Below are 20,590 nucleotides of genomic sequence, written 5' to 3'. Positions count from 1 at the left end.
TCCTGTGCAGTAGAGTCAGTGAAAGTGCATCAAACTGCAATGCTTTGAAACTACAGGAGCGGGAAACACATCTATAGCAAACCTTTCCTGCACGAATACAAACGTTACAAACGTGATATCATTGTTTGCCGGTGGTGAGTCTCCGTGAAGGCATTGCGTTTAGAAACACCACACACCTTTTTGTAGAGAGAGGCTAAAGGCCCACGCATGCCCACCGTTTTAGGTGATACCCTAAAGCCCTCTCACTGCGGTGGTTGGAAAACTACAACATGACGACACTGTCGTCAGTCTTCAGAGGAAAAGAAGAGAGAGGGAAGAGAAGAGAAGAGAAGAGAAGAGAAGAGAAGAGAAGAGAAGAGAAGAGAAGAGAAGAGAAGAGAAGAGAAGAGAAGAGGAGAAGAGAAGAGAAGAGAAGAGAAGAGAAGAGAAGAGGATGAGAGAAGACAGGTCAAGTGGTCAACAGCGTGGGAGAGGGAACCATTTCCTTACAATTTAGGCAATCAGCAGACGATCTTAATCAAGAGTGATTTACAGTAAGCAAGAACAACACAAGGTAATACATCGAATGCATAGAAATAGTCATCTAGGATCATAATTAAACCAAATCTGTCTAACAGTAGATATCCTGCATTTCCATACATTGAAACTATAATTGTATTATTATTTTAGCTTTTGCATACGCCTGCAAGGTCGTCAAGGCTGTTATAGGGCAAGTGCTACGGCCAGTGCTGCGGGCTAAGGTGGAGTCTGAAGAGGTGAGTTTTCAGACTATACGGCGGAACATTGGGAGTGAGTCTGCAGTTCTATAACTGCAACGGAGAAGAGTCTGGTGACGTGTGTGTGGAGCCTGTGTTAGTCCTTACCTTTCCCTGCAGGTCGATGATGGTAGCGAAGAAGCCGGAGTAGTCGCTGGCCCCGGGAGTCGTCCTGCTCTCCAGGAACATCCTGATCTTCAGCTCCAGGTCTGCGTTGGCCAACTCCAGGGTGCGCACCTTGGTCAGGTAGGAGCCCAGGCGGTCGTTGAGGTTCTGCATGGTGAGCTTCTCGTTGCCGATGACGCTGTCTCCGAAGCCTCCGCCGCCGCCTCCACCACCTCCACCACCTCCACCACCACCCATGCCGAAGCTGTAACTTCCACCTCCGCCACCTCCGCCGAAAGCTGCGCCTCCGCCGAAACCTCCTCCGCCGCCGCCTCCCGCTCCGTACACGGAGCTCATCCGGGCCATGCCGCCGCCGCCGCCCAAGGACATGCTGCTCATGCGGCCTCCGCCGCCGCCCATGGACATGCCGCCTCCGCCGCCCATGGACATCATACCGCCTCCGCCGCCCATGGACATACCGCCTCCACCGCCGCTGGAGGAGCGGAAGGAGCTAGAGCTAGATCTGAACATGATGCAGGTGAAGAAGAGAGAAAAGGAGGAACAGGAGGAGAGGCTGTCTCTGTCTTGTCTGTCTGCCTGGCTCTGAGGATAGACAGTGGGGACGGACGGGATTGGGTCTGAGCTTTATACACATGGCTCACAGGTGAGGACGGGGTTGGGGTGTGCACGGGGTGGGTGTCTGTTTGCTCGCGTGCATGCGTGTGGGTGTGTGTGTGTGTGTGTGTGTGTGTGTCTAACCCATTTTGACCTGAGATCAGATTCTAAAAATGTCTTCTACATCCTGACAGTTTCCTGAAAAAGCTATGTTTCTATGTCAGTCGTTCTTCGACTTTTCAAAAATAGCAGACCTACAAGCTCGTAGATCTGCTATTTTTCAATAGCTAAAGCATAACATAATGCTAACACCAAAAGGGGTTCCCGCCCAAAAGGGGCTAAGGGAGGTACACAGTCTGTAAAATCTCAGCACCCCCTCTGGGGTTTGCCAGGGTTTCTGCAGGAGATCCGCGGAGGAGAAGAGCTCTGTTGGCAGGGAGCTGATGGGAAAATGCCCGTGGCATCTGGTACGCTTGGCCCTGTGCCACGAACACCTGGGGGCATGACACGCCCACATACCTGCACACACACAGAAGAGACGTCAGATGTGTGTCAGTTAAGGTCTTGGTACAGATGCACATCCACGCACGCATGCACACAGACAGACACACAGACGCATACACACAATATTCTCATGCTCTCTCACCCATACTGGCTGATTCCACCTCTGACATACTAAGAAGATTTGCTATGCCGAATCAAACACTGAATCTGACGTTGAATAAAAAAATCACACCTGTGTGAACTGAGCGGTGCAACTATACATTTATTGTTATAGTTACTGTACTGTGCTCTGTACTGTATTGTATTGTAGTGTACTGTGCTCTGTACTGTACTTTGATTAGGGTATATTTGGAAAATATCTTTGAGAAATGACAGAGTTACTGTAGGCGAGCCTGCCTACGTCCGAAACGGTGAGAAATGACAGAGTTACCGCATTGGGGTCCCCGGGACATCCAGACCCCCAGGAACACGCCTAGGGGGCCGGCCCTGTTCTGGCGAGCCTTCCCACGTCCGAAACGGTCGAGAAATGACAGAGTTACCGTGTTGCAGCTGTCCGTGCTCGGACAGACACAGGGACACAGGGAGACAGGGACACAGGGAGACAAGGACACATGGAGACAGGGACACATGGACAACATACTGTACATATGTACTAGGGACACACATAGCTGCGTAATGGAGCGGAGGCACCGCTCAAAAATGACACTAAAAAATGACTCCCTGCTGCCAATGAAATCAACACATTCCGTGGTACACACAGACACACAAAGCTGGGCATATGAGGGGCTATAGTGGGGCGGTGGGCATGTATATTATGCCCAGATATATGGACTGGACATTTGTGAGGAGTTGTTCGATCTGGCAACAACAGGCAGGTTGATGATACCATGCAGCTCCATTCTCCACCATATGCTGCAGACCTGGTCTGCCTGTTTTGTGTGTTTGCAGCACCTCAGACTGCGAGTGAGAAGCACTATTGCAATGTGCAATCAGCATACAGTACACGGTACACACCTGTATAATGGACGACTTATAAGGACAATGCACTTGAGCATTATTTGAAGCAGTCCTGAGTCCAGACATGCCCTTTTAAATCAATCAATCAACACAGGAATGCCTTCACTTGATCCAGGAGATATCGCGTCCCAACATCACCGGCTGTCCTCTAGATGCACACCGCCCTGCTGTCTTCAGTTACAAGGATCAACCTGTTATTCTGTCAGTTTGCCCGATCAGCATAAAGAGCTGCTATTAAAGCAGTGTGTCAGAGTGAACTGCTTTAAGTGCAAGCAGGCTTTAATGGCTCTGAATGACATGATAAAATAAAAGCTGCTTTCTTTTTTATGACACAAATGCCACGTCGGTGTGCGCGCGCATGTGTGTGTGTGTGTGTGTGTGTGTGTGTGTGTGTGTGTGTGTGTGTGTGTGTTCCAGGTTTCTGTTAAACTAAGTGCAGTTAAGTGGATGCATCTGCATCTCTCTCTCTCTCTCTCTCTCTCTCTCTCTCTCTCTCTCTCTCTTTCAAACCTCAGTTGACTTACCCTCAGGGTTGGAGTGGAGTTACCAGTGGAATTATCCTTGGCACATATTGAGCATTGAGCAAATCTTAATAAGATTTGATTACTGTTAGATTACTTAATTACTGTAATTTTAAGTAAAGATAACACCTCATGCCCTTTAAGTGTAAATCCCCATGAATGTGAAGAATTACTCTCAGCGTCTCTGAGCATTTATTTTCTTTTCAGGAGGTGACATTCAAACATGATGTACTCCACACTCACCTTTAGCTGGACTTAGTGTGCTTTCCATCAAAACCAATTAACTATAAAATGATGTGGATCTGCAGCCTCCTTTTACCGATATGATATATGGTATGATATGATATGATATATGATATGATATAGTACTTTATTGTCAGTTCACACTGAAATGTGTCCTGCGACCCAGCAGCCATGTATGCAGAACACATATACACATAACACAAAGAACAAGACAATTTACACATACATAAAGACATGAAGACAAGAGCAATATCCACCGCTTAGATTACCCCGTGGCTACTACAACTCCTGAAGGTCGACTGGTGGACAAAGGACCTCTTTAGTCTGACCTTATTGTATGCTGGTACACCATATCTCCTTCCTGAAGGTAGCAACCTATATTCTCCATACAACACATGCTTAGTTGTTAGAGCATGTGTGTTTTAAACCCAACTCCACTGATAAATGTTGGAGAAACTGTGATATGATTGGTGACCATACCCATATATTTTGGGACTGCCCAAAAATACAGACTTATTGGAAAAATCACTGTGGGGGTCCCGGGGGGGGGGGGGGGGGGTTCCAGACCCACAGGAACGCACCCAGGGTGCCAGCCCGATTCCGGCGAGCCGCCCCGCGTCCGAAACGGTTGAGAAATGACTACTGTACCCTCTACTGTACTGTACTGTACTGTTCTGTCACTGTACTGTATACTGGCACACCCACAATCACCATATATACAGTTAAAGGAGCATTCAGTGATTTGAGTGATTTGGAAAACCACCCAGTCCGCCCCGGTAACAAAATGTGCACATGCACGCTCTACAGTGGGGGGAAGTGCAACAGGCCAACAGCATGTGCACCAAGGCCCACCCCCACTCGATCATGATTGGAGGAAGGCCTCTCTCATCCTGATTGGATGAAGGCTTTGCCACCCGCCACCAAAACTGAAACTAGGGTTTTTTGACCCCAGGGGCTCACTGGGGACAGGGAGGAACTCCTTATATGGTCAGCACACTCTATAGTAGGGAGGATTATCCAGAAAAAAAGAAAAAATAAGTGATATTTAGATTAAGTCAAATCACTGAATATACCTTTAATATGTGCGTGTGTGTTTGTGTGTGTGTTAGGTTGCGCACAGGTGGTGAAAAACAACCATGCTGTTTTTCGTGCTCAGACGGAAACACCACCAAGCCAGCCACCCACCCAGCCAGCCAGCCAGCCAGCCAGCCAGCCACCCACCCAGCCAGCCACACACATAGTCACTTAAGGAAGTGGTTGCACCACTTAAAAAGGTAAAAACAGAATTAGACAAAATCTTTAAAAGAGATATTCCACTGACTGAACTCAAGGTCATCTTTATTAGACATATATGAACAAGTGTTCACGAATGACCAGTGCTATAATGCACGTTCTGTTGATAGTTGCAAGAAAGATTGTGACACTTATGGATGAAACCCAACCCCCCTACTATTGATCAGTGGCTACAAAAAGTTAAACAGATATATAAGACATATATGACAGCCCAGTTACAAATCAAGCTCCCTATAACTTCAAAAGGAGATGGGAGTTTAGTGGCAGAATATCTGGAAGCAGATTCTACTAATGGGTAGAGACGCTGCCCAGATACCCTAAATTAAAACCTCCCATATCACAGTGAAAAGTTCAAGTTCACCCCCAAGGCACTCGCAAGGCAAACAATATTATTACTATGTATTTTTGTGTTTTTCTTGTAATGTCACCTATTTTGCTTTTACACTTAGAGAAAATGAGAGAAACTGAGAGAAAATGAACATGTCTTATAATATGAAACAAATTGCCTGTAAATTATCTTATAATGGCAATAGAGGGTATGCGCATGCATAACGTGAATGGCCAATCGAGTGGAAAAGTGAGTGGCAAAGTGAGTTTAATGTCGTTTAACATAGTTTAATGCAATCATATTGGACTGTTCTGTGTGGATGTATGAGCTGTCAAGGCCAGAAAGTAATTTTTTGGCACTCAGAAGGCGTTCCCGCATAACTTCCTGGTTTGATGATGATGTCACGCGCATACCCTCTATAAACAAAGAAAGAAAAAAAGTATTAGAGGTGATATTCCTTGCTAACCTTAGGATGCTGTTATCATACGTGGATGTATAAAGTGTCTGAAGTGGTTGTCCAACAATCTTTGAACAAATGTTCAGTTGTTGCAGCAGTTGTGACTTTAGGGCTGCAGACAAACATCCATACCAGGTGGTACTACAGTACTGAAGAACACTCATAATAACAGAAGTGAAAAACAATAGAAGAATCTGTCTACTAGCACCGAAGGAAGTAGATTATTTGCTTTGTTTTCTTACACACTGAATCAATCTGATCGTTCCATGACAACAGATGGTCTATTACTACTCCTAGGTATTTGTACGAACATACCTGGTTGATCGGTTCACCATGAATAGAAATGGGGGATCTGTGTATCTCTGGTGGTGCACCAAAAACAATCTCTTCTGTTATCATTGTTATCACTCCATTCAACCACCTTATTTACTCTAGCAGGGTGGTTGAATTTAGACCTGGTGCAATCTATACATTGATTTACCTTAAATGTCGGCTGCACCCTCTGTGTCACATACACCTGACCTCTGTGTCTCATAATTATAGCAACAACATTTATTTAAAAAGATCATTTAGAATCGGCCTCAGGTCAATCGTGTCTGTAAAGTAGATCTAAAATGTTATTTATCAATGTATTAGGGAAAGTATATTACTACATCAAAGCCTGATATGTGGATGACATAACTATGACTTATGACCTGAACTGTGGGCAAGGCTTCATCAGAGCGCAGTGGTTTAAAGTAACTAAGTACTTTTACTTAAGTACTGTACTTAAGTACAATTTTGAGGTATTTGTACTTTACTTGAGTATTTCCAACTTTCCAACCTTACTTGAGTATTTCCAACTTTTACTTCTACTCCACTACATCTCAGAGACAAATTTTGTACTTTTACTTCAGTACAATTATTCGAAAACTTTAGTTACTAGTTACTTTGGAGATTTTCATTTTGATTAGAAAACATACATTAACCACTTCAACCCTATACATTTCGTCCATTTGAAAATAGCCGATCTACAACCTCACAATGCGTCGCGTTTGTAGATCTGCTATTTTCAAAAGATTGTGTACACAGTTTGAACTTGTGAAATGGGACATTCTGCACAATGAGTACTTTTACTTTTAGTACTTTAAGTACATTTTGATGCAGATACTTTTGTACTTTTGTACATTTTCAATTCTGTACTTTTACTTGTAACGAAGTAAATTGCAGTATTGGTACTTTTACTTAAGTAAAACAATTGAGTACTTTTTCCACCACTGTCAGGCCTGACTCACACGGTCGCAACAGATTGATGTATGCTTGTTGTATGCAAAGGGTGTGATACAGCTTGCCCCAATGCATTTCCAATGGGAGTCACATGGTTTGACACAACATTTGTGTTGTATGAGGGGGAGGGGCGCAGTCGAAACACAGCCGAAAGCCATACAACAGCTTGTAGTCCAAAATGTTGTATCAAACCATGTGACTTCCATTGGAAATGCATTGGGGCGGCCATGACACTTACAACATTCATACAACAAGCATGCATCAATGTTTTAAAGGTCTGAGTGAGGCCTCAGAGCGTACTTACGTGGCCTATATGCTGGCAGAGTGTACGCTGTGCAACATTTGGCAGGCAGTGGTTGATTTGCAGGATTAGCTCTGGCCAGACGCATACATGCACGCACTCACGCACTCATAGGTGTCTACATGTTAAAACTATTCCTCCTTAAGCCCAAACCACACCAAAGGGTCGGGAGTCGGGACTAGACGTTTTTTTAAAGTAAACCACACCAATGCAACTCATTGAGTTGCATTGGTGTAGTTTAAAAACGGTCTCGTCCCGAACCGACCCTTTGGTGTGGTTTGGTCTTTACTAGGCTTACAGTATACACTACTATTCAGTTCAGAGCTTTTCTGAGGGTTTAGCTCTAAATCCATTCAGAGCTTTGGACAAAGGGGAAACTGCTTCCTGACTTCAAGGTTGGGTGAGTACTTTTTTTTTTCCCTTTTTGAGAAATACATTGCTCATGTCCCTGCCCCCCCCCCCCCCCCCCCTCCCACACACACACACACACACACACACACACACATACACACACACACACACACACACACACACACACACACACACACACACACACACACACACACACACACACACCATGCGACCCACAGGTTGAGAACCACTGCCCCATGTGATACTCGCCCGAAAACAACACTTAGACAAAGATCTAATCTATCATGATGTCCTTGAGTTTGATCTGACCATCTCTCCCTCACTGCTGACTGGACAGTCTTATCAAACAGAAATGTCCAAATAAGATCCCCCCAGAACTCAAGCTATACAGTGCAGACCCTATCATCAGATTGCATTTCCTGCCAGCGGGCATTTCATTTGATTGTTGTATTTTGTATTTTAGTGGATTGCATTTGTTTGCTTGTTTGTTTTGCAGTTGTTTATGATTCAAATGGTTATGGATTATTATGGTTGATACCTATCATGGCATGAGACGCTCACCTTAAAACTTTATTTCTTCAACTTTATTTCTTTACTTCACAAGTTGACAGATGTTTATTTTTTCTGTACAAGCTTCCACTGTTTTGCAGTTTCAAGAGGGAAACAAAGATTACAAGAGGACACAATGTCAAAAACACCATGTCAAACATACATGCGGTTCATGATAAAAACAGAAATACAATTATGCCGAAATGATGCTTCTTGTGCAAGTAGAGACAACATTTGGCGCAGCTATGCAGATCTGCACGGTGTCTTCTTTGTGCTAAACCACTCCAGATGAAAGGAGGATTATTTCATGTCACTTTGACGGTGAATTTGACAGCCAGCCCCGCAGGCTTGGGAAGGGATCTAATGGGGTGTAAAAACACGACTGGGTTTTGCTGCAACCTGTCTAAATAACGAGCTTCTATCAAGTTGCCGTTTGTGCCACAGTGTATTCCAGACCGAATAGTATTATAGTTTATAATTATAGCATAGCATATTGTAGTGCAGTAGGACTCAGTGGCGTGCACAGATAGACACTAGGGGGTGCTAGAGCACCCCCTGCCCTTTTGGCAATGTGCCCTTTTGAAAAAAACAAGAAAAAAAAAACATTTTTTTCTCTTTTTTTTTTTGATTTTTCAAAAATAGCAGACCTACAAGCTCATAGCGCGCCACTCGGTGGCGCGCTATGAGCTTGTAGATCTGCTATTTTTCAATAGCTAAAGCATAACATAATGCTAACACCAAAAGGGGTTCCCGCCCAAAATGGATTAAGGCAACCGGCCGGTTCCACGCGCTGCACAAGGTGCCCTTTTTTAACTTGAGCACCTGCCCCTCTAAATGTCTGTGCACGCCACTGGTAGGACTATATCATATAATTTTGCGTATAGCATTTAATTGCAGTGACATAAGCCTGTTTCACAAGCCCCATGGCCGCAACAACCTATATATTACCCGTTATTATTGAGAATCATAAGACATGTTCAGGCTGCTCAATGGAACCCTGAATCTTCTACGAGAAAGAGCTAGAACTCAGTGGTCAATATTGTCAGGAACTATTTTCTGTGACTGTCTGATAATAGACTGGAGATTTAGTGATGCACAGAATATTCGGCCGCAGAAAATATTCGGCAGAAAATGGCTAAAAATGCATTTTCGGCCTATTCGGTTTCGGCCCGAATAGGCAGAAAATATATCACCGAATAGTGTATGCAATTAATGCATTCAAAAGAGCTGAATGAATGTTTTAGGGACCCATAATAGTGATTATAATTTTAGTTAAGTTTTGCCATAAGCATTTCTTTTGCCATAAATCAGGTAGCTTTAAGGTACGGCCATGATAGCATGATCATTTTCATAGCTGTCTACACCAGACTAGCAATCTGTCATTTCCACTGTACAGCTGACAAGTTAGCATGATACTAGATAGTTTTGCATAATCTTCCAATACTAATATAAGACTGCATGGTGAAATAATAACATGAACTCCATGGGCTACAAGAGAGCTGTTTTAAGCCTTGAGCAGAGCCTTCAATCATGGTCTTTCCACCGGAGTGTAATTTATTATTATCAATATCGCCCTCTCACTGCCTTTGGGTCCAACAACATTTCCTCAGTCTGTCACGATCACCCATGATGCCTTAGGGTCCCGCAGCTCTTCAGTCTACATCCCCCATGCCGTAGGGCCCAATACAATCACATGTATCTGTCATCGGCCATACCTTACACCTCATCTACACTGCCAGCGATGCGAGCGAACCTTGACATCTCATTAGAACACATGTTTTTCAACAAGACTGTTCTGACGTACCGCAAGCGTGCAGCGCCGGCGTCATCCCACCCCATACTATATTCGCTCGCAGAGTCTATTTGAGCGAGGTTTTGTGGCCTCAAACACTTCTATTGGTTGCGGTCTACATGCTACTGTTTATTGGTTATTGGATTCAGGCTACTTCGCAAAGCAATGGCCGACGCTAGTCCATATCAGGACAGGTTTTCGTGTGATATTGCCGTTGGAACGCTCGCTCCTTGCCTGTGTAGATAAGGGTCCTTGCAACCACCTGTCTGTCATCCCCCATGCCTTAGGGTCCCCAACACAGCCACCTGTTTGTCATCATGCCTTAGGGTCCCATCTCCTGAATCTACGATGCCCCATGGCGTGTCCTTGAGCAAGGCACTGAAACTCTGCAGCATGTTCAGAATGCTCGGAGCACGGCGGTTGGTGTAGCACGGGGATAATGTGCCTATAATTAAAAAGTATATAACTGTCCTACTTCTCGAAGTAGGCTAACGGTTACATTGTTTTTGTGAACGTCACATGTGTGGGTACGTGCTTTAAGTTCAATGTATGTACCTGTCTAGATGCATGCAAATCCCTTGACTCCTTCAAAACCTCTCTCAAAGGGCACCTACGGACGGCTGCAATTCGAAACTGGCCCCCGTAAAAATCTGAATGCCGCACCACCCCCCCCCCCCCCCCTTTTTTCACTGTATATGTCTCTTTTCCCTTTTTACCTCTATGATGAATTCCTGTTCTGTTCTTTGACTATATAGAAGTGTCTATTTGTACGTCTCTAAATGTTTTGATGAATTGAACATTGTGGACCCTCTTGTAAACAAGTGTAATGCTTAATTGGGTCGTCCACTCACAGTTAACAGTCTTTGTATTGAGTTTGTGCTTGAAATGTACTGTAATTCTGCAAACTGTTAATAAATATTTCAATCAATCAATCAATCAAAGGCTCAAGAAGAACAGCATTTACTGCTTGATAGGGCGGCTGTGGCTCAGGAGGTAGAGCAGGTCGTCCAATGATCCCTGGGTCGGCGGTTCAAATCCCTGCTCCTCCTGTCCACATATCCTTGGGCAAGACACTGAACCCTACATCGCCTCCAATGAGTTGGTCGGTGTGAGCTCGCCACCATTGGTGTGTGAATGTGGGAAGTGAGGACGCTGGCGTCGACTGTTCGCCGCTTCACCTCCCAATGTATGAATGAATGAACCACTGTAAAGCGATTTGAGCACTTGGAAAAGCGCTATGAAAATGCAATAAAAATGCAATTCATAGTGCTTGGTTAAACGCACACTTGCCGCATCCTGCACCTTGTGCAAAAACGACGCTGGGATGAGGAACTTGCATGAACTTTAAGGTATGAAGGCACCATATAGGGTCACATGGGGAGTCAGAATAAAGAAGACACTGTACAAGGCACCAGAAAAGAAGTTCTTAAAGGTATTATATTGAACTTGTTGAAACCTGCAGAAACTCTACGCCACCGCATACGTTCGTGCTTAAAGGTCAGGCAATTAGTGAAGAGTAGTGGGAGGCCCTAACTGACAAACACTGTTTGCCCAAACTTGCATTGTGCTACACGGTCCCCTCAGTTGCCCTTGTATGAATGAGTGCATGTGCGAGCGGCGCGCCTGTGTGTGTGTGTGTGTGTGTGCGTGCGTGCGTGCGTGCGTGCGTGCGTGCGTGCGTGCGTGCACGCAGTGCGTGCGTGCGTGCGTGCGTGCGTGTTCCTGCACAGAGTGACCTCGGTACATTTATTTTATTATTGTATTGATTTATTGGATATTATGTACATATAGACATATGTACAATTGACAATTGTACATACATTTTGTTTTGTATTGTTCCACTTTTACTTTGGCAATGAATACATAATGTTTTCTCATGCCATAAAGCCCTTTGAATTGATAAGTGTGAGTGTGCGTGTGTGTGCAGTGTGTGTGTGTGTGTTGTGTGTGTGTGTGTGTGTACTGTATGTTAGAAGCACAGTAGCCTATCACCAACTAAAAGCCACAAAATGTATTAAAGGGGAAAACCACCCATTTTCAACATTTTACTATGTCATTAATATACCTTAGAGCTGTTGTGTGGAAATAATAAAAAAGTCCCCCTATTCTGTGTTTCCTAGAACTAGAGGTCTGAAAAAAACATTAACATGGTGAAACACATGTTGATGATGTCATCAAGATGTGTTTCACCATGTTAATGATTTTTTCCATACTTGCAGTTCTAGGAAACACAGAATGGGGGGACTTTTTTATTATTTCCACACAACAGCTCTAAGGTATATTAATGACATAGTACAATGTTGAAAATGAGTGGAATGCCCCTTTAAACACCAAAAAGCTGCAGCTTGTTTCCATTGTGGTCCATATCATGTATGTTTGAGTTTACGTGTGCCTATGCATGTCTATTTGTGTGCGTGCGTGCGTGCGTGTGTGTGCGTGCGTGCGACTCTTCCAGGTGGTTTCTGTTAAACTGAGTGCATTTAAGTGTATACTAACAGCTCCCCTCCAGGGCGCTGACTCAGACCTCAGACGCTACGGCTCGTTAGTGATGTCGTTATCTCGCTTCATCTGATGACCTTTGTTTTATTAAGGATTCTAATTATCATAATCACGGTTGTCATGGAAACCATGCAGCTCTCTGGGCGGGTGCTCAACCATTACAAACCAATTAACACCTCACACAAAAGCAGCCATGATTGCAAATAAAAAAAATTAAATGAAACCAGAAATTATAACACAATGATAAGAAACCAACCACCGCAGATTCAAGAGATAAAATAAACAATCGTCACAATAATCAGAAATGTGATTTGTGTGAATGTGTGAATTAACAGATTCAGAATGAAATGAACAAATCAGACACCTGGTTATTATTTTACTATAAATGCTGCAGAGATTTTAATGCAGGTTATTCCAGAGCGGTAATGACCTATAAATAGAAATAATATTTCAGTATTAAAACTGTGCACAGCACAGTACAAGTTCCCCATCGCTGGATCCTTACGATCCTGCACAGTATTTCTATAAACAAATCGTTCCAACACACACATTTAAAGAGAAATGTGAAAAGGGGCTTCATGGCACTTCAATTCAATTGATATAATTTGTCTTCAAGAAGCCAAAACAAAGAAAAAGGTAAAAAATAAATCACTCTTTGAGGGCTGACAGTGGCATTGGCACTAGGCCACCACTAGAGGGCACTGAGAAGTGTCGTATAGCTTGACCAATCTAAGGTGAACAGTTAGGCCTGCAGAACATGTTGGTACCTTGAACTCCCATCTCAAATAATGTCTTGTATGACAAACCAGAACTGTGATAATGTTTTTACCTGGCCTGTTGTACAATGCATTTTGTTTTTTTCATTAAAACAATTCTACGTGCACATGTATTCCGTTGCTGTGGGGTGGAACCCGTTCCTTTTTTAGGCTCAGGCTTGTGAGCGTGTAGGTCTGCTATTTTTGCTACTTTTCTGTGACACTCTTTTATGATGAAGTAGCATTTATTTACAAAAAAAAAAAAAAAAAGTTAAAATAATAATAGAGATGTTTGATATTTGCATATCGTCATTAGCATTTTTGTTACCTGTCCACTGTGTCCAGACTATGCATGTACAAACTCTGCCATGCAGTTCATATTTTCGTTCATACCGATAATTTCACTAATGTGCTCAATATAATTGATTTGATGAGAACATGACGAACATTCCAGCATCACTTCAAGGAGTCGAGCACTTTCATGGACGGTTGAGTTACATAACTTTAAATAAAGCTCTGGCCCTGGGCTTCAGATAACCTGTGCTTTAGACCTAATAGTTATTTAGTTTTATGAGGGTGCAGCATGCTACAAGGTTGACACACACACACACACACACACACACACACGGCCGCACACACGCACAGAAAGGTACTGGGCCATAAATTGGGTCCGGGACTTGATGTTCCTTTTAATACGTGAATATTTTTTGCTGACTAACCGATTAATGATGGTGACAGTAATTTGTAATATGTTTATGTTTGTAATATGTTTATATAGCCTGGTTTCTAGTCTATGTTCCAATCATGCAGATCGGTTCATAAACATGGCATCAAACAATTAAGGACAATACAATGTGCCTCAGTCAGTGTATCATTACAAATTGACCAAACGCACACATTATTCCACACGCTTTGTTTTATTGCTTGGAAGATGAGATGTGTGTGTTCTCGTGGCTTCCTGGGCCGGCTCAGTAGGACGATGTTTGTGAGGAGACCACCTTCCCGTCGACCACCGTTTCAACCACCGTCACCACCTTCCTGACCGTGGTGCTGGACGATGAGGAAGTGGACACGCTGTCGACCAATCGGAAAACACCAGTCAGACTATACGTTAAAATAGCGTTTCATTTATCAAAATAAGTCCCGGATTGCTGCTTTAAATGGATGTGACAATCATGCGTAATAAACATAAATTAAAGTGCTTTGTGTGTGGTACGTACCTGCTGCTGCTGGCCTCTCCGTCCAGCAGTCTCCTGTACTCGGCGATCTCCATCTCCAGTCTGGTCTTCATGTCCAGCAGCATCTGGTACTCCTGGCGCTGGCGCTCCAGGTCAGACCGGAGATGACCCAGCTGGTCCTCCAGGCCCGTCACCTGGGAAGGAGGAGGAGGAGGAGGAGGAGGAGGAGGAGGAGGAGAAGAAGGAGAAGTAGTAGAAGAAGAAGAAAGTCATGACCATCACCGAAATATGTGATCTGATGAAAAAGATAGAAGTATTGAAATTAAGCGGATTCATCACTTCAGCTCTAATACTTCCGGCTATTGAACAAAAAATAAACAAAACAAAACAAAATAAACTTTAGAAAGATCTTCTGTCTACAGATAACATGCCCAAGCCCGAAGGTAGTACTGCCACAGGGCCAAACAGAGACAGCATCAATGATGGTGTTGTCGGCCAGACCCTCACCTGCGTCTGGTAGCCAGACAGCTGCATAGAGTAGCGGCTCTGTGTGTCTTCCAGGGTCCCCTCCAAGGACGCTTTCTACGCGCACGCACGCACGCACGCACGCACGCACGCACGCACGCACGCACGCACGCACGCACGCACGCACGCACGCACGCACGCACGCACGCACGCACGCACGCACGCACGCACGCACGCACGCACGCACGCACGCACGCACGCACGCACACACACACACACACACACACACACACACACACACACACACACACACACACACACACACACACACACACACACACACACACACACACACACAGCGTTCCTGTATATGGTTCTCATTTGTATACAGAGTGGAATCATCAGCGTTAATTTAAGTAATTTGTTGCCATGTCGGACCTGCAAGCAGGGCCGGTTCTAGGCATAAGCGGTATAAGCGGTCGCTTAGGGCCACAACCACTGAGGGGGCCACATCACAGGGAGAAGATTATTATTATTTTTTTAATGTATCCCCTATCCCATACATGGGCTACTGGCGGCCTGAGGGCCACATGTGGCCCCCACCTTCACTTAATGCAGCCCGCAGGTTAAAATCAACTGGCGGCCTGGGGGCCACATGTGGCCCCCACCTTCACTTAATGCGGTCCGCAGGTTAATATCAACTGTAGGCACTGTTTATACCAGTCAGTCTGTCATACCATCCCTCCCCACTGGGGGCGCTGTTTATACCAGTCTCTCTGTCATACCATCCCTCCCCACTGGGGGTGCTGTTTATACCAGTCAGTCTGTCATACCATCCCTCCCCACTGGGGGCGCTGTTTATACCAGTCAGTCTGTCATACCATCCCTCCCCACTGGGGGCGCTGTTTATACCATCCCTCTACACTGGGGGTGCTGTTTATACCATCCCTCCCCACTGGGGACGCTGTTTATACCAGTCTCTCTGTCATACCATCCCTCCCCACTGGGGGTGCTGTTTATACCAGTCAGTCTGTCATACCATCCCTCCCCACTGGGGGCGCTGTTTATACCATCCCTCTACACTGGGGGTGCTGTTTATACCATCCCTCCCCACTGGGGACGCTGTTTATACCAGTCTCTCTGTCATACCATCCCTCCCCACTGGGGGCACTGTTTATACCAGTCAGTCTGTCATACCATCCCTCCCCACTGGGGGCACTGTTTATACCAGTCTGTCATACCATCCCTCCCCACTGGGGGCGCTGTTTATACCAGTCTGTCATACCATCCCTCTACCTATACCATGGCAAATTTACAGATTTTTCTGGACCTAGAACCGGCACTGCCTGCAAGTGTCCATATGGTTACATTTGTACACTCTCAGAGTAAAATTAACAGAGGATTTTACTGCAACAATGTGCATTAGTAGACCTAATAGCATGTGGAATGTTTACGTGTACATTAACAATGGTGACTGTCAACTGTTACATTCACAATGTCACAACTTACTGCTGTACTACTGCTACTACTATGACTACCAATACTACTAATACTACTACTACTACTACTGCTACTACTGAAACTACTACTAAGGCTACTACTACTACTACTACTGCTACTGCAACTACTACTACTGCTACTACTACTACTACTACTACTACTACTACTACTACTACTACTGCTACAGCAACTACTACTACTACTACTACTACTACTACTACTACTACTACTACTACTACTACTACTACTGCTACTGCAACTACTACTACTGCTACTACTACTACTGCTACTACTACTACTACTACTGCTACTGCAACTACTACTGCTACTACTACTACTACCAATAATACTACTACTACTACTAATACTCACCATACTGAGCATGGACTGTAGCTCTATCTGCAGAGACTGCAATGTCCGTTTGACCTCTGTGACATCTGACCTGGACGACTGGAGAGACTGCGAATGGGAGACCACCTCTTTGTTCACGGTCTCTGTCTGCTCAGGACACACACACACGCACACACGCACACACACACACACACACACACACACACACACACACACACACACACACACACAGTAAGTCACGTGACATTTACATTTCTCATAATGACGATGTTTGATGACACCCTATAGCCCAGTGTTTCTCAACCTTTTCAGGCAGTGACCCCCCAAAATAATCATATTTGAACTGGGGACCCCTCACACTGACAGTCACGTATACCAGGCCTCCATGTTTGTAGTTCTATGTACCATGCTGTGTGTACCAGGCCTCCATGTTTGTAGTTCTATGTACCATGCTGTGTGTACCAGACCTCCATGTTAGTAATTCTACAGTACCTGTTGTGTGTACCATGCCTCCATATGTGTAGTTCTACAGTACCTGCTGTGTGTACCAGGCATCCATGTTTGTAGTTCTAATGTGACCAGGCCTCCATGTTTGTAGTTCTATGTACCTGCTGTGTGTAGCAGGCCTCCATGTTTGTAGTTCTACAGTACCTGCTGTGTGTACCAGGCCTCCATGTTTGTAGTTCTACAGTACCTGATGTGTGTACCAGTCCTCCATGTTTGTAGTTCTACAGTACCTGCTGTGTGTACCAGGCCTCCATGTTTGTAGTTATAATGTACCTGTTGTATTTACTAGACCTCCATGTTTGTAGTTCTAATGTACCTGCTGTGTGTACTAGGCCTCCATGTTTTAGTTCTAATGTGACTAGGCCTCCATGTTTGTAGTTCTAATGTACCTGCTGTGTGTACCAAGCCTCCATGTTTGTAGTTCTACAGTACCTGCTGTATGTACTAGACATCCATACTTGTAGTTCTAATGTACCTATGTGTGTACTAGGCATCCATGTTTGTAGTTCTAATGTGACTAGGCATCCATGTTTGTAGTTCTAATGTACCTGATGTGTGTACTAGGCCTCCATGTTTGTAGTTTGAATGTGACTAGGCCTCCATGTTTGTAGTTCTAATGTACCTGCTGTGTGTACCAAGCATCCATGTTTGTAGTTCTACAGTACCTGCTGTGTAGCAGGCCTCCATGTTTGTAGTTCTACAGTACCTGCTGTGTGTACCAGGCCTCCATGTTTGTAGTTCTACAGTACCTGCTGTGTGTACCAGGCCTCCATGTTTGTAGCTCTCCAGTACCTGCTGTGTGTACCAGGCCTCCATGTTTGTAGTTCTACAGTATCTGCTGTGTGTACCAGTCATCCATGTTTGTAGTTCTACAGTACCTGCTGTGTGTACCAGGCCTCCATGTTTGTAGTTCTAATGTACCTGCTGTGTGTACCAAGCATCCATGTTTGTAGTTCTACAGTACCTGCTGTGTAGCAGGCCTCCATGTTTGTAGTTCTACAGTACCTGCTGTGTGTACCAGGCCTCCATGTTTGTAGTTCTACAGTACCTGCTGTGTGTACCAGGCCTCCATGTTTGTAGCTCTCCAGTACCTGCTGTGTGTACCAGGCCTCCATGTTTGTAGTTCTACAGTATCTGCTGTGTGTACCAGTCATCCATGTTTGTAGTTCTACAGTACCTGCTGTGTGTACCAGGCCTCCATGTTTGTAGTTATAATGTACCTGTTGTATGTACTAGACCTCCATGTTTGTAGTTCTAATGTACCTGATGTGTGTACCAAGCCTCCATGTTTGTAGTTCTACAGTACCTGCTGTATGTACTAGACCTCCATGTTTGTAGTTCTAATGTACCTCTGTGTGTACCAGGCCTCCATGTTTGTAGCTCTCCAGTACCTGCTGTGTGTACCAGGCCTCCATGTTTGTAGTTCTCCAGTACCTGCTGTGTGTACCAAGCCTCCATGTATGTAGTTCTACAGTACCTGCTGTGTGTCGCAGGCCTCCATATGTGTAGTTCTTCAGTACTGTGTGTACCAGGCCTCCATGTTTGTAGTTATACAGTACTGTGTGTACCAGGCCTCCATGTTTGTAGTTCTACAGTACCTGCTGTGTGTACCAGGCCTCCATGTTTGTAGTTCTACAGTACCTGCTGTGTGTACCAGGCCTCCATGTTTGTAGCTCTCCAGTACCTGCTGTGTGTACCAGGCCTCCATGTTTGTAGTTCTACAGTACCTGCTGTGTAGCAGGCCTCCATTTGTGTAGTTCTACAGTACCTGCTGTGTGTACCAGGCCTCCATGTTTGTAGCTCTCCAGTACCTGCTGTGTGTACCAGGCCTCCATGTTTGTAGTTCTCCAGTACCTGCTGTGTGTACCAAGCCTCCATGTATGTAGTTCTACAGTACCTGCTGTGTGTCGCAGGCCTCCATATGTGTAGTTATTCAGTACTGTGTGTACCAGGCCTCCATGTTTGTAGTTATACAGTACTGTGTGTACCAGGCCTCCATGTTTGTAGTTCTACAGTACCTGCTGTGTGTACCAGGCCTCCATGTTTGTAGTTCTACAGTACCTGCTGTGTGTACCAGGCCTCCATGTTTGTAGCTCTCCAGTACCTGCTGTGTGTACCAGGCCTCCATGTTTGTAGTTCTACAGTACCTGCTGTGTGTACCAGTCATCCATGTTTGTAGTTCTACAGTACCTGCTGTGTGTACCAGGCCTCCATGTTTGTAGTTATAATGTACCTGTTGTATGTACTAGACCTCCATGTTTGTAGTTCTAATGTACCTGATGTGTGTACCAAGCCTCCATGTTTGTAGTTCTACAGTACCTGCTGTATGTACTAGACCTCCATGTTTGTAGTTCTAATGTACCTCTGTGTGTACTAGGCCTCCATGTTTGTAGTTTTTAATGTGACTAGGCATCCATGTTTGTAGTTCTAATGTACCTGATGTGTGTACTAGGCCTCCATGTTTGTAGTTCGAATGTGACTAGGCCTCCATGTTTGTAGTTCTAATGTACCTGCTGTTTGTACCAAGCATCCATGTTTGTAGTTCTACAGTACCTGCTGTGTAGCAGGCCTCCATGTTTGTAGCTCTCCAGTACGCTAGTTTTTTATTCCTAGGATAGCTCAGGTTTAGGAGCGCTCGTTTTACTACTCTTTTACTACCGCGGATTTTTTAATAGTTTTTGGATTAAGGTTGGTGAGGGGTACGTTAATAGTTTTTGGATTAAGGTTGGTGAGGGGTGCGTTGCTCCCCTGCTTGCGGTTATGTTTAGGTTAGAGTTAGAGATAGGGTTAGTACTAGTCATAGAGTACTAGTAGGCATAAACACTTGTGTGCGGTCCAAAACACAGCCCAGCGCTTCCTACTCCACTGACAACCAATCACAGCGCTCCAAATTCCCTCCCATCATAGGAATAAAAAACTCGCCTCCAGTACCTGCTGTGTGTACCAGGCCTCCATGTTTGTAGTTCTCCAGTACCTGCTGTGTGTACCAAGCCTCCATGTATGTAGTTCTACAGTACCTGCTGTGTGTACCAGGCCTCCATGTTTGTAGTTCTACAGTACCTGCTGTGTGTACCAGGCCTCCATGTTTGTAGTTATAATGTACCTGTTGTATGTACTAGACCTCCATGTTTGTAGTTCTAATGTACCTGATGTGTGTACCAAGCCTCCATGTTTGTAGTTCTACAGTACCTGCTGTATGTACTAGACCTCCATGTTT

General features: G+C 44.8%; 1 protein-coding gene across 1 annotated transcript in view; it reads right to left on the bottom strand.

Annotated features, from left to right (window-relative positions):
• The window catches only part of LOC306937231 (uncharacterized protein), a gene marked incomplete at its 5' end in the record, with an annotated part of 34,324 nt that overhangs the window by 8,590 nt on the left and 5,144 nt on the right, over positions 1-20,590 (bottom strand). The window contains 6 exons of the mRNA XM_079520896.1: positions 864-1,383; positions 1,827-1,994; positions 14,342-14,446; positions 14,593-14,744; positions 15,058-15,132; positions 16,888-17,013. Coding sequence (XP_079377022.1) covers positions 864-1,383; positions 1,827-1,994; positions 14,342-14,446; positions 14,593-14,744; positions 15,058-15,132; positions 16,888-17,013 — 1,146 coding nt within the window. The remainder of the gene's footprint in view (positions 1-863; positions 1,384-1,826; positions 1,995-14,341; positions 14,447-14,592; positions 14,745-15,057; positions 15,133-16,887; positions 17,014-20,590) is intronic.

The sequence above is a fragment of the Electrona antarctica genome (genome assembly GCF_951216825.1).
Source record: "Electrona antarctica genome assembly, chromosome: 14".
Taxonomy (NCBI): domain Eukaryota; kingdom Metazoa; phylum Chordata; class Actinopteri; order Myctophiformes; family Myctophidae; genus Electrona; species Electrona antarctica.
This window is presented reverse-complemented; position numbering and strand designations above follow the sequence as displayed.